The 13,128-nt window shown below is 48.2% G+C and overlaps 1 protein-coding gene and 1 long non-coding RNA gene across 2 annotated transcripts; one reads left to right on the plus strand and one right to left on the minus strand.

The window, feature by feature from the left end:
• Positions 1-8,604: 8,604 nt before the first annotated feature.
• Prosbeta2R1 (Proteasome beta2 subunit-related 1) lies at positions 8,605-9,975 on the plus strand. Its single transcript, XM_001355285.4, has 3 exons — positions 8,605-8,783; positions 8,871-9,050; positions 9,118-9,975. Exons 1-3 carry the CDS (start codon positions 8,695-8,697, stop codon positions 9,830-9,832), a joined length of 984 nt encoding a protein of 327 aa, XP_001355321.2. The 5' UTR covers positions 8,605-8,694; the 3' UTR covers positions 9,833-9,975.
• A 230-nt stretch (positions 9,976-10,205) lies between these two features.
• Positions 10,206-12,938, minus strand: LOC117184886 (uncharacterized). The gene is made up of 3 exons (XR_004470346.1): positions 12,698-12,938; positions 12,376-12,636; positions 10,206-12,252 (listed from the first exon to the last, which is right to left on the minus strand). It is a non-coding gene; the product is annotated as an uncharacterized lncRNA (long non-coding RNA).
• Between the last annotated feature and the right edge of the window lie 190 nt (positions 12,939-13,128).

Below are 13,128 nucleotides of genomic sequence, written 5' to 3' on the forward strand. Positions count from 1 at the left end.
ACCCCTCTGGTTTTCGCTTTAGACGATGTTGTGCTTTTGTTTAACTTAGGAGCGTTGGACGGGCGGCGTCAAAAGGGGGTGGGAGAGGGGGAGGCAATCATTGTCGATTTGCCACAAACAAAAACTCAAAGCAAACGAAGCTAAGGAATTTGTGTCTCGTCTTCGCCTCGGCCAAACCATTTTTGCGGCGAATTCAGGAAAGCTCTGCTGAGCAGAGCTCCGCTCGGCAGCGGATACGGATACGGAAACGGAAACGGTCCGAGAGTAGGGCACATCGCCGATGGGCGCACCGTACTCGTACTAGGTCCAGTTCCCGTTGAGTTTGAACAATGGGGTTGCGCTTGGGCCTCAGTGTGGCTTTGGGCTTGGGTTTCGGGTGTGGAGTTTAGGGCTTGGGACTTGGGGCTTGAGGCTCAGCTTGAGTGCTCGCCTCGCCTCGCCTCGCATCGGCTTTGGCTTCGGTTTCGGGCTTGGTCTCGTCCTGAGCTATGTCAGAAGTTGGCAGCGTTTACTTTATTGTGCTTTACACTTTTCGCTTTGCCAGACGCAGCACCGCCGCCGACGACGCCGCCCCCGCCCCTGTCCGTTGCCATGCCACCATCCTACTGGTGTTGCAAAGTTGTGCGGCACGGCACGCTGATGTATGCTCATATAACTTTGCCACTAACGAGACTCATGAGCTGCATAATAATGAGCCAAAGTCGAGAGTCCTGCCGGGCCCCTGCCTGCTTCCTGCCTGCCACTATTTGGGGCTTGTAATCCTGCAGGCTCAGGCTTCCTCCTCTTCTCTAAGTTCTTGTGTGGCTGCATTCATTTCGCATTTATCGACTAAATATGCCGGCCATCAATCAGTCAGCCTCTGCTTCTGCTTCTGCCTCTGCTTCTGCGTCTCTGCCTCTGTTTCTGTTTCTGCCTCTTCCCCATACCGCATTCGAACCTGAGGTTTATGGCCTGGCTATGAATGAAGTCCGTACGATTAATCAGCCAACTGATTTCCCAAACAAGACGAACAACAATGCAAGTAAATGCGGGCCAATTATTCATATTTCCTTCCCCAGAGCTACTCTCAGCACTGGGAGAAAATACCTCAACGACATCGACAACGTAGCTGAAATCCTTACTCAGCAAAATGAACCGAGTTCATTTAACGAGTTTATTTTAGGAATAAATTGTAGAAAATATTTCGGTCTTAGATGAGAATTCAATAATAAAATTAACAACTGTGTGCCAGTGCATTGTCAATTCCTCTTCCATCTCCATCACAGATATTCACCTGTGAATACAAGACGGCTCGAGGGTGGTTCGAGCGGAGCTTCGAGGAGGGTTGGAATTTATGAACTTGTCCTGCCAAATGATTTTCTTGGATTAAGATTTACATTCGCATAAGCTCAGGGCTAGTCGGTGCATACACGTATATATCCGTATATGTACGTATACATTCCTGATCTGTAGCCACATCAAAGTACTCTCGACTCGAATTGGGGGCAGGATTGCGATATGGGCCAGGGAGAAAGCGTGTCGGTCGGGAGGAGCCTATTCTGGCCATCGTCTTTTCAATTAGCCTGATGCAAAACAGTTCCACCAGTACTGTACTTCCTGCCTCCTAAGTATCCCTCGCCAACTTCCTACTCCCTCTGGCACCCTCCCGTTTCTGCAACAAGAAGTTGGGGGCCCCTGACCATTGCGTTGCAAGTGCAAATTAGTCGAGAGTGCCAACAAATTTAACGAGCAAATTTACACTCAGCGAGCAGCAACAGAAAGGGAGCTCAAGGGGTCTCAAGGGGGGCGCAAGGGTGGGCTCAGAAGGGCAAAGAGGGGGTATCTGGATACAGGAAAGCAGAGTAGAGGGGTATTGTACGCGGAGCCATGACCCGAGTGCATGTCCGTACCCCGATCAGCACGGCCGGACTCTGGGGCACGGCTCTGAGCTGAGCACGCTGAGCTCCGGCTCTTGCTCCGACTTCTGCTACGGGCTGTTGCTGAGGCAAGTTGCAAATTTTCCTTTTTTCCCATCTCTATGTACTCTCTGTATCTCTGTGTCTGTCTCTCTCTCTGTGTGTGTGTGTGTGTGTGTGTGTTTTAATTTAAGGAACACAGCGCCACAATTGCCCAAAAAGAGAGAAAGGGAGGACGAAAAAAGTGAAAAGCCTCGTGGCAGGGCGAACCTTTCAGCTCTTTCCAGCCACAGCCCCAGCCACAGCCCCAGTCCCAGCCCCAGCCCCAGCTCCAGCCTCAGTCCCAGCCGTAACCCCATTCCGATTCCAGCTCCTTGCTTGGCATCTCTGTTTCTTATTACACTGGGGCGTTGGCCACTTTATGGCGCACATGGACTGCATGGACTGTCCATGGTTGACCCTGACTCGCCTGTTACTGCTGCTGCTACTGCTGGTCCGGATCAGGAAAGCATTTCTTTTTCTTGGTGGGGGACACGTGTGTTTGTCGTTGGAAATTGAATCAAAAAATTGAATACAGTGACCGGCTTGGATGGATCGTACTGGAGGGAGAAGACGACGGAAGAGAACGAGGACGGCAACCGGTCGGGGCCGGGCTCAGGCCCCATCCGTCCCATAGCATCCCATTACGGTGCCAAAGCTGTGAACCCATGTCAACTTTAATTGAATTTGATAGAACGGATATTTAGCAAGGCTGCGCACCATTTACACCATTAGCCAAGGCTCGGCTCTGCGAGGGAGCCCGGGAAACTTCATCAGGCCAAAGGTCTCCCCTCATCTTCCGGCTCACCTTTACCCCGAGTCCCTCTCAAATTTGTAAATTATTCCCTGGTTCTTGGGGTCAACTGAGGTGGCCATGATTCAACATTTCAGGCTGCAAATGACACCGCAAGATGACGGAGTGAACCCACGGATAATTATGAACCTTTGTGTTCAAAAATACAGCGCATAAAACTAATCAGAGATGCTGGAATAAAATCGCTATCAAATTTCAGGAGAGAAGGAAAGAATAACAGCCCAAACCGAAAAACCCACCACCATTAATGCTTCAAGGAAGAAAATGGACACATGGATGAGAATCGGCAAGGCGTACCAATTGAACATTTACGATCCCCGCCCGCAGCATAAGTAGGCATAAGGCGTGTACGCTGACTCCAAGAACCAGTTGAAAGACGTAAGGCCGTCGCTAATCGACTCCGACGGCTTCAAGCTCACCGGCCAGTACACGGCCAACCTTCAACGCAGTCGTCAACAGCGAGGCCCTCGTCAAGACCGTTACCGCGTCCCGAACTGTGGTCAAGCACCTATGCCGCTACTGGTGCCGCCTAAACAACGTATGACACAGCAGTCGCCTAACACTACTAATAACACTACCTATACCTATACGAATCGAACGGGATATGCCCCAATCAAACCCGATTTCATTGGTGCTAGTACCAAAATGGGCCGTACAGCTTTAGGTATGCATCATATCATTCCAGTTCCGGCTGTACGAGTATCTCCGTCAATCCAAGCCAAATACGTCTTATTCAAGCTTTTTTTCCCTAGGCAATGCCGTGAACTCTAAACAAGTTGTACCTTTTCCGTAGTCCCCTTTCCGTTAAAAGCACATTTATCGTTTATTTTAATAAACTCGGAAAGCTGTTGCAAACTGGGACTGATTTCTTTCGACTCCCTTTAATGGGTCTACTTCGGTCCGCGCTTAAGGCCATTCCATCTCCTTCCAGCTACCATCTACCATCTACCATCAAGTAATGTTACGTGCACTATTTTCCAGCTGGTGGAGTAAATCAAAAACAGTATCCGAACTGGCTCACATCTCCACCTCCGCCTCCACCTGCTGCTTTCCTGTACATTTTATTTCAATGCCGTTTGCTTTTGTTATTAAATTGCCAGCCACATTGCGCAAACTGGGGAGTATTTATTAAGTCATAAGCATCAGCCCCAACCCGTACCCACACCCACACCCACACCCACACCCGGTGTGTGTGTGTGCATTGGCTCTAAGCAGCCGCACTCGCACCCGACGATGCAAAAGAAGTGCAGTTCGCACCTAAATACTCGTAGCCGTATAGGTATGGCTACAGGCACAGCTGCACGAAGGCTGCATACGGCGGAGAGCGCCACAAAGTTCTCTGGCTGGAGGAAAGAGAACAAAGTGCACGGCGAAGCATAAGAACAACAGCAGCGCGGCAGCAGGGATGGTGTGGGGGGATATTCGCATTCGCCCAGTCAACGCCCTATCAAACGCGGGACTCGGAAAACGGAAAACGGCTCGGAAATGAGTTAAATTGAATTAATCAAAGTCGAAAGTATTTGTAAGGTTTTTCTAGGAACAAATCCAGAAAATAATATTTAATTATAAATTATATAAAATATAAAATCAGTTTTTTATTATTTACCCACGCATCCCACTTAATTCTTCCTTGTTTATTTCGTGAATCCTGGGCTATTTACACATCGAAAGATTGATCCCGATATAGTACACGTACGTAGATCAGGTCTTCATTTCCTGTGATAAGGAATCACAATTATTCAGATTTCTACCGTTTTTCTTGGACACACTAGCAACCTTTTGAAGCCGAGTCCTTTCCTCGTTTTCTACAGATGTAAGTGTGTGTTTGGCAGGGGTTGACTCCCCAGCAATGGCACTCTGAATGGCTTGCGAATCCGGCGATTTTCGTATTGTTCCTTGGCTCTTTATGCTCCGTCTTCGGCCAGGGCTTGTGCTCTGTAGACGGGTATGATGGGCTATTGACCAAGGTTACGCCCTGTCTGTCTGCCCGCTACGTAAGCCTCTGCCTTGAGTACAATTATTCAAAAATGCATTTATATTCCGATCTTAATTTCAAAATGAGGACAGAATTCAAGCTGAGTTTAAGGCCGTTTTGGCTGTGGAATCAAAGGTAAATATTTGAAATATATGTACATATATAACAGATAATAAGAAAATATAAGGATAACGATCAAATAATCTTCGGATATTTGACGATAAATCGTTTGAGATACTTTTGAGAGAGCCAAACGTAATAAACTCCAAGGATGAAAGTAGTCTGATTAGAAAGATTTTAATTTAGCTGGAGTCCAATGGTTGTTCGGCTTAAGTCTTACAGGGTATTTCTGAGTAAAGTTCTGTTCAATGGTAGTGCTCCCCGCCAGTCCCATTTTGTTTTCGCCTGCCGTGCTGAACCCTGACACGCGAGCTGCTGCTGCTCCTCCACGGAATGAAATTCTCGTTTAATTGCTGCAACATACCCGGGCTCCACACATGTTGCACATACCAGCGTGCCAGCTGTGGTGGCGGCGGTTGGAGTTGCAGGAGCGGCAACCAACCAGAATAAGCTCGGCAATAACTAATTGAATTATGTGGCCAGCAGACGACTCCACTACCACTTCCACTTCCACTTCCCCTTCCACTTCTGCAGCTCCAGCTCCAGCTCCATCTGCAGGTCCTCCTGCTGCTCCTATTCCAGTATACCCTGTTGAGATCATTTGTTGCGGAGTTCGGCCCGGATGAACGTGGAAATGTAGCGCTTCCAAGCCATTGACTCGGAATTGGGTTCCCCCTGTGGGACGACCTGTAGCACGGCTATCTACCTTTTCCTTGCCTAATTTGACATGAACATGCATACGATTGATTCTCTAAAATGGCTCTCTACTTTAATCTGGCTAATCCACGAAGAACATACGTAGTTCTGAATAAAATTATCCACGATAATTGTTATTCACATGGGGACGGGGACCAGCACACACACTTAAATGTAAGGCTAATTAACTGTGGGAGCTGACTTTTTCATATGATTATAGCCCTTCTGACGGATCACATGGCCTGGACTGGCAAATGATTTTTTTGCACAAAGGCGCGACCCTTTTGAGCTCGCCGACATTTTCCCACTGGGCAGCGACAATGGCTCGAAGGGCAGTCCGGCAATCCAGAGTTGCAGCGCTCATTGGACAACCGCTGGGAAATATCGAACCCACTTAAGTCCCTTCTCCCGGACGTACATGGACACGGACACGGACACCGACACGGGTACGGCCAGGAGCAATAGCAGGAGCATGGATATCAAAGTAACCGCACCCCTCATCACGGCCCACCCACTCTACTGGCTGTACAAGTAGTATATGTGTCCGTGTGTTTACTCGGACTATTGACAATTTGTGCAGCAAAGTCAAAGCCATGAGCATGATGTGGTGCGGGTTGAAGGAGGGTTGTGTCTGGGTGCAGGTTTGGACATGACAGGACAGAGAATGCGGCATGCAGCAGGCAGCATGCAGCAGGCAGCAGTCAGCAGGACAAAAATGCAGAGCATGATTCGCCTTTTTGCTTCAAAGTTGAAGCTTTCATCAAATGCAATGAAATATTTCACATAATGAAGATTCTCTTGAGCCACATACAAATACACACAAAAAAGGACATAACCACGGGCCACACCACACACTTTACGCATGGGTTGGCATATGGAACGAGAACACGGCCAATGAATCGGTGTGAGTGGTGGGGCTTATTGGCAGAGGAAATAGAAAAAAAATTCAAAGAGATGTTGTCCGGGAGCCAGATATTAGTCGGATATTTTGTGCCACAGTCATATAGTACTCGTGGTCGGATACGTTTTATAACAGTTTAATACGCGCAGGGGAAAAGTTGGACACACAAAATGGCCACGCAAACACCTTCTGTAGCAGGTTCTTTATCTAATACTATCCCATTAATAAATCCCAAGCTAATAAATATTGATTGAAATTTGAGAGATAGCCGGATAGCCGGATAGCCGGATCTCCATCTCCATGTCTCCCCCACTTTGAGCCCAAAACACTGTTTGACATTCGAACCCAAATAAATATCAACTGACTGAGCCGAAAATGACTTTATAATCTTATTAATTTTTAATCTTCCAATCAGCTAAGGGCGCATCCATTGTCAGCGACCCCAAGCCTGTTCCCTTCGACCCCTAATTATATTTGGGCAGGCAGGAAAGTTATAAGCAATGAAAAAGGGACGGGCAGGAAGGGCGGGAAAAGGGTTTCCATTGACGAATGGAATAACTTGCGGAATCTGTGGATCCCCTTTGGAAACTTTTTCAATTGCTGTTAACAAAACAAGACATACAAATTGATTGCCAACTTTTGATTAGGCCTGCCCCAATCGGTTGCATTTAGACGTCGATTGCCTTCGTATCTCTTCTTCAGGTACCTCATAGCTGGGACCAGCTCTGGACCTGGATTAATTGAAAGCCTCCGCATTCAAATGTCTAAAAGCCAAAATCCCGCAAATAATATTCACAAAACTAAACAAAACAAAAAAAAAAAAATAATAAAAGGGTAGCCCGGCAAAGGAAATTGTTCGAGCTGAATTTGCATTTGCATTTGCTGCCACCGCTGAACCGCCGCACCACTGCACCGCTCCTGGCTCCTGGCAAAAGTTTTTTCGGTCCGAAATTACCAAGACAAACTTCCATGCCCCAGTCTGGCGGGCAATCGGAATAGGACTAGGACTGGAACTGGAACGGGCTCTCCTCTTGGCTCCTCCTGCGGCAGCGGCTGGAGCTGTCCTCTAGCCGGCAACCACGCAATTAAGTTGCATAAAGTTGGTTACATGATTTGCAAGTTGGGACTGGTAGCTTGGCAACAGCAACAGCATCCGCATCCGCATCCGCATACGCTGCCGGCGCTTGCGACTATCGCGACCATCCATAATGTCCGTATCGCCGTCTCCCTTCCACCCTGCGTGCTCGTGCTTAAGTCTCTGGCCAAATGTTGATTAACATATAATTGGATTCTAATTAATGCTAATTGATTTGTGCGACATGTGCTGTGCCCTTTGTCTTGGGGACTGGGACAGGGACAGGGACATCACTTTCGAAGTCTTCCACTCCCCAACCATCGTCGTAGTGGCTGGTTGTGCTGGACGGCATGGGTGGTTCGGCATGTACTGTTTGCTCGGCTTGTCATTTCTGGGGGGCGTGGGACACCTTAGATTCACATAGGGAGGACAGATGTACGCAGACATGTGCATGCTTATCCTTGAATTGCGGCACGACAAACAGTTCCAGTCGCCAGACCGCGTCACGTGTCAGATTGAAGGGGCAGCCGGACAAACTTTACACCACACACAGACACACATGGCTGGAGAGTCAGCCGGATACGGAAACGCATCCAAGCAAACACTTGCGCACACAGCGAAACACTATCGCACATACATATGTCCATTGACATGTTTGTATGCTTGTATATGCAACAAAGATGCTTGGAACACAACCAATTAGGCGCTGTCAAATTGTTGGCATTTGAAATGCCGACACACGATAGATTGCAGAACGAACAAAGCATCCACTCTCCACACGATACTATCTACTTTCCCGCCCTCAATCAGTCTTTTATTTTTCGATAAAACCTCTTCCCGCTTTCCAGCTTCCGATACTTTCAATTATCCGAATTCTGATATTTTCTGGCTCTTACAGCCCATTTCTTATGAGTTTACATATTATAAAAACTATTTATGCCGTTTCGACTCGCTCAAACTACCTGCTTTTCCCCACAAGTCCTTCACCACTGAAGTCTGGCAATACGACCTCTACTGTTCTTTGACATTCCCTCGGTTTCATTCATTTTCCAAGGAACCTGTTCGAATCGTTGGAAAACACCTTAGCCTGAGCGTTCACAATCGAATTTACAAAAGTTACAATACAAGTAAAGTAAAAATTGCCTCTACACTTATTTTAGTTTTATTTGTTTGTTTGCAATGCTGCCTCTATCTCACACTTCGACTCAGGATAAGGGTAATGCCGATTTGGGACCTAGAAGCGGCTTCAGCTTCATTAACTGCCGGCGGTGAGTGAAGAAGCGGTCGGGTCGGAAGCGGGATTAAGGAGAAAACGATAAGTAATTGACAAAATTTCTTCCAACTTTTCCACTCAGCAATGCGAAACTACTGGCTGAGGGCTTTCAGCCCCCGACGCCGGTGCGCACTGGCACCTCCATTGTGGGCATCATCTATCGCGACGGCGTAATCCTTGGGGCCGACACGCGGGCCACCGAGGGTCCAATGGTATCCGATAAGAACTGCTCCAAAATTCACTATTTGCAGAATCATATCTAGTGCGTACCACCCCAGAAAAGCTCGTCCCTGTAGTATTCTAACTCTAACTTCTTCTCGTTCCAAAAGTTGCTGTGGTGCTGGCACTGCCGCCGACACTGAAATGATAACCCTGACGACTTCCTCACAGCTGAATCTGCACCAGATGAGCACGAAACGGCTGGTGCCAGTCGTCTGTGCCAGCATAATGCTACGACGTACCCTCTTCCGCTACCAGGGCCACATTGGTGCCGCCCTGGTTGTGGGAGGGGTGGACAGGTGGGGTCCCCAGATCTACTGCAACCATTCGTGCGGCTCCAACGACAAGCTGCCGTACGCGGCAATGGGATCGGGCACTTTGGCTGCCATGACCGTGCTGGAGCACGGCTGGAAGCCGGATCTTGACCTGGAGCAGGGCAAGCAGCTCGTGCGCGAGGCCATCTCGGCGGGGGTCTTCAATGACCTGGGCTCCGGGTCAAACATCGATCTCTGCGTGATCACCAAGGCGGGCGCCAAGTACCTTCGCACGGACACAGTAGCCAGCGAGCGGGGCGAGCGCCAGGAAAAGTACTGCATCAAGCCAAACTCTACAGTAGTGAAGGCAACCTCCGTGCAGAACCTTCTGGTGGCTTCAGAGCACTGCTATCGCGTGTCGTTGTTTCCTTCCTGTTGGAAATTCTACTCAGAGATAAATTTGGGGGACAGATCGTGGCCCGCCAATACTGATCCGGATGAGCAGCCGACAACATCTGCTTCCGCGAAGGCGGCAGAATGTCAAGGGAAGAAGAAAGGGAATAAGAAATGAGATCGTAACGTAGGCCCCAATCACGCGAAAAATTCGCAATAATCTGAATGAACTTGGCTCTAAAAGAATCCAAAAAATTGTCCGTTTTCGCAACTTTTAAATACATTCCCTCGTGGAACTCAATATATAATACGAGTACTATATATTGTATCTGTTATTGCACCACACTTGCCCACTTGCTGTTTTGTATGATGCTGGGGACGAGCTTTGAGCTACACAAATTTCAACAATTTTGATGTTTATCCAAGAAACTTGAGGGGCGGAGTAATGTAAGGAGAGATAGAAGCAGGCCATCTCAGGATATGTTTCCTCTACACTGAAAAAAGAGCTACAGGAAAACGTTAACAAACCTAAACATGTACAATGACTCGCAAAGGTTTATATTATTAATAGGTATGTATAGTATTTCCCTGTCAAAATAAGACTGTCATGTCCCACCTCGCTCAAGTTTGAATTCTTCACAAATGCAAATTAATTGAACATGCATCCAGTTTTACCCACAGTGTAAGATTTAATCTTACCAGTGGAGCTGGTACTGGTAAGGCGGTACTTAGACACTCTCATTGTGTGTCGCTCAGCTCCTGTGCCTGTGCCTTTTCCTGGGACTGCTGCTCAAAAACTACTGCTCAAAAATAGTTGGAATATTTTGCGATTCCCACATGTTGTTGGAGGCCGTCAAGGAGGAGGAGACGAAGGAGGCTCTCTCCCATGCATTTGAAAGCGAATATCTAGAAGTTCTCCACCACTGATTGGCGACGAATGCTGGCAGAGGATTTAGCCAGTTGTCATTCTACTCATTCCAGTCTCAGCCAGTGGCAGTGGCAGCGCCCTGGCAGCGCCCTGGCAGGTTGTTCAATCCGTGCTCATGCTCTCATGCTCCTATGTAATCGAGGTCCGACCGATGTGGGGTCTGCTTGGATCTGCTACGAGTATGGTCTGGTAGCTATCAAACGATGAACTGCGAAAACGTGTAAATATTGTCTTGTTCACGTTCCGGGTTAAAGGGGCTGGTTCACGTTCACAGACAGGAACTGGAACTCGAACGGAGATGGAGACCAGCATCATTATAAGATTAAATCGCAGTGCTTGGGTGCAAGGATTCTCTCTAAACATCTACACATCCTCTTCCAGCATATGGCCCTCGTGGTTGGGGCGGGTCCTGGGGCAAGGTTTGATTTTGTTTTGTCGCTTGTTTGCCATTCGCTCGGCTGCGTCGGTTACCTTTGGCTTCCTTTTCCCGAGTTCACTTTCCTTGGAGCAGCATCAGCTGGAGTCCAGGTCCAGGTGCTCACGTTCCACGTTCCCTCTTCTTCTTGGTTCTTGCTGCTCGGCAGCTCGGCTACCATCTGTTGTCTGTTGTCTGTCGCTGATTTCCTCCCTCTCTATGTGTGTGCACATTTTAAATTAGATTTCTGTGTGCACTGGCAGCTTCCTTCGGTCGTAGGTCCTCCCCCATTTCCACCATTGTTCCTTTCAGCGCCCTCCACTCTTACATGCTCCACCTGCTTCGCCAATGCTCTGGGTCTATGACTCCATCTGGTTCCGATTCAGTAATCGAATACCCAACCATCACAGGATTATCTTTTTTCGGTTAGCTTCAAGCCTCTGCCCCAAAGCAGGGGAAACTCGAACCCCTACTAATCCTTTCCTGTATGCAGCCTCCATCCATCTATTCATTTATACATGCCATGCCGTGCCACTGGGACGGCAGCTCCAGCTCCTACCTGTAGCCAGAGTAGAGGCATTGGATTACATTTATTACTTATTTACGGGCACTTGACGTGCAGAGGGTCCAGAGTCCCCTCCAACAGGAGCAGCAGATGGCCAACTAATTGAATAATAGTAGGAAGGGAGCTCCTGCTTCCTGCTCCTGCTTCCTGCTTCTGCTCGGACTCGCTCACTTGCTTGCTTCCATGTCGTCCCGGGTGGGATGCTGATGTCCTGTCCCCAGCCAGCCGTGTCATGGCTCAAACACAGAGCTCTGCAGGCAAATGCGTCAAGTGCAATTTAATTTAAATCGTGCGTAGCCAAGGGCAGCCAAGGAAGGCGATAGCGACAGCACCAGCACCAGCACCAGCAACACCGTCATCAGCGACGGGTCACGGGTTGTGGGGTCACATTTGAATAAGGGCCAAATAAGAGGAAAGGGGCATGGGCACGGCTCCGCTGATCCCTTGGGCCTCACGAACGCAGTCATTCCATATACTGTTGTTTATGGCCACACATTTCCTTAAGGCTCGGATCATGCAACGCAGACACAGTGGCAACAACATCTGGGCGCCCGATGTGCCACACGGGAATCAGAGGTCAGTTCGGCTGAACGTGCAAAGTGTCTGGGAAACAGACTGCCAAGCAGACGAATTTGGGCAAAGTTGTGAAATATGCCAGCGGATACGTATACGGATGCGGACATTGACAGCCTGGTAATAAAAGCGACAAAGGCGACAACAGCAACATAAGTAGAAGGAAGAGAAAAAGCAGAGCCCGGCACAGGAGCGTCAATCAGGACAAAGGAAGCGTGAACATATCTTATTTATACATACAACACCCGAACAACAGTATCATGCATACGAGAGGACGTGGCAGGATGTGTCCATGTAGCCACTGGAGCATTTTCAGCATTTTGGGTGGACACAATGGGGCCACAATGGAACTAGTGGCAAAAGCGACATTGAGTTTGGCTCAAAGTTAAGAAAGCTAAGAAAAGTTCTGGCATCGGATCGAAATTGGGAATTAAACCTATTTGTTGTCTTCATCTGATTGTTTTTTGAAATACTCGTATTGTCTGCTGCACCATCATTGAACTAGTAGATAAAGATTTAAATTTTTACACAGTTTTAGTTATACTTCCATTTGAATTCTGACTTCAACTGTTTCATACGAGTACTTCTCAAACGCATTGGTGATCCAATAAGGGAGAGTGGAACTGGACTGCATGTTGGAGCTGTCGTCACTAGATTAGACCCCCATTAGCAGAACGTGGTATATTGTACGTAAGTGGCGGAACCCGATTCTGAAACTGATTCTTAGACAGATTTGGGGGCTCTACGGCTGTCATTGTTGAGCAGCCCGTAAAGTATACAATCTGAGTCGGATAATGTCTCCAGCATACTTACATACATACTAGATGACAGGACAGTTTCTGATAGTGCTTTTCCTGCTCTGCTCTGCTCTGATTTCGTTTCGTTTCGTCTTCTTTCCCCTCGATTTGGCCCTCACAGTCAAAGAGTGACGGACAGTAAATCCCATTACCACCAGACTGGGGATGGGGATGGGGATGGGTATGTCACCCCTCT

Source organism: Drosophila pseudoobscura, chromosome X (assembly GCF_009870125.1).
Source record: "Drosophila pseudoobscura strain MV-25-SWS-2005 chromosome X, UCI_Dpse_MV25, whole genome shotgun sequence".
Taxonomy (NCBI): Eukaryota; Metazoa; Arthropoda; class Insecta; order Diptera; family Drosophilidae; genus Drosophila; species Drosophila pseudoobscura.

Coding starts and splice junctions, on each gene's coding strand:
- Prosbeta2R1 (XM_001355285.4), top strand. CDS start 8,695: ATGCTGCCTCTATCTCACACTTCGACTCAGGATAAGGGTAATGCCGAT. Junction 8,784..8,870: donor AGCTTCATTAACTGCCGGCG/GTGAGTGAAGAA, acceptor TTTTCCACTCAG/CAATGCGAAACTACTGGCTG. Junction 9,051..9,117: donor TATTTGCAGAATCATATCTA/GTGCGTACCACC, acceptor TCGTTCCAAAAG/TTGCTGTGGTGCTGGCACTG.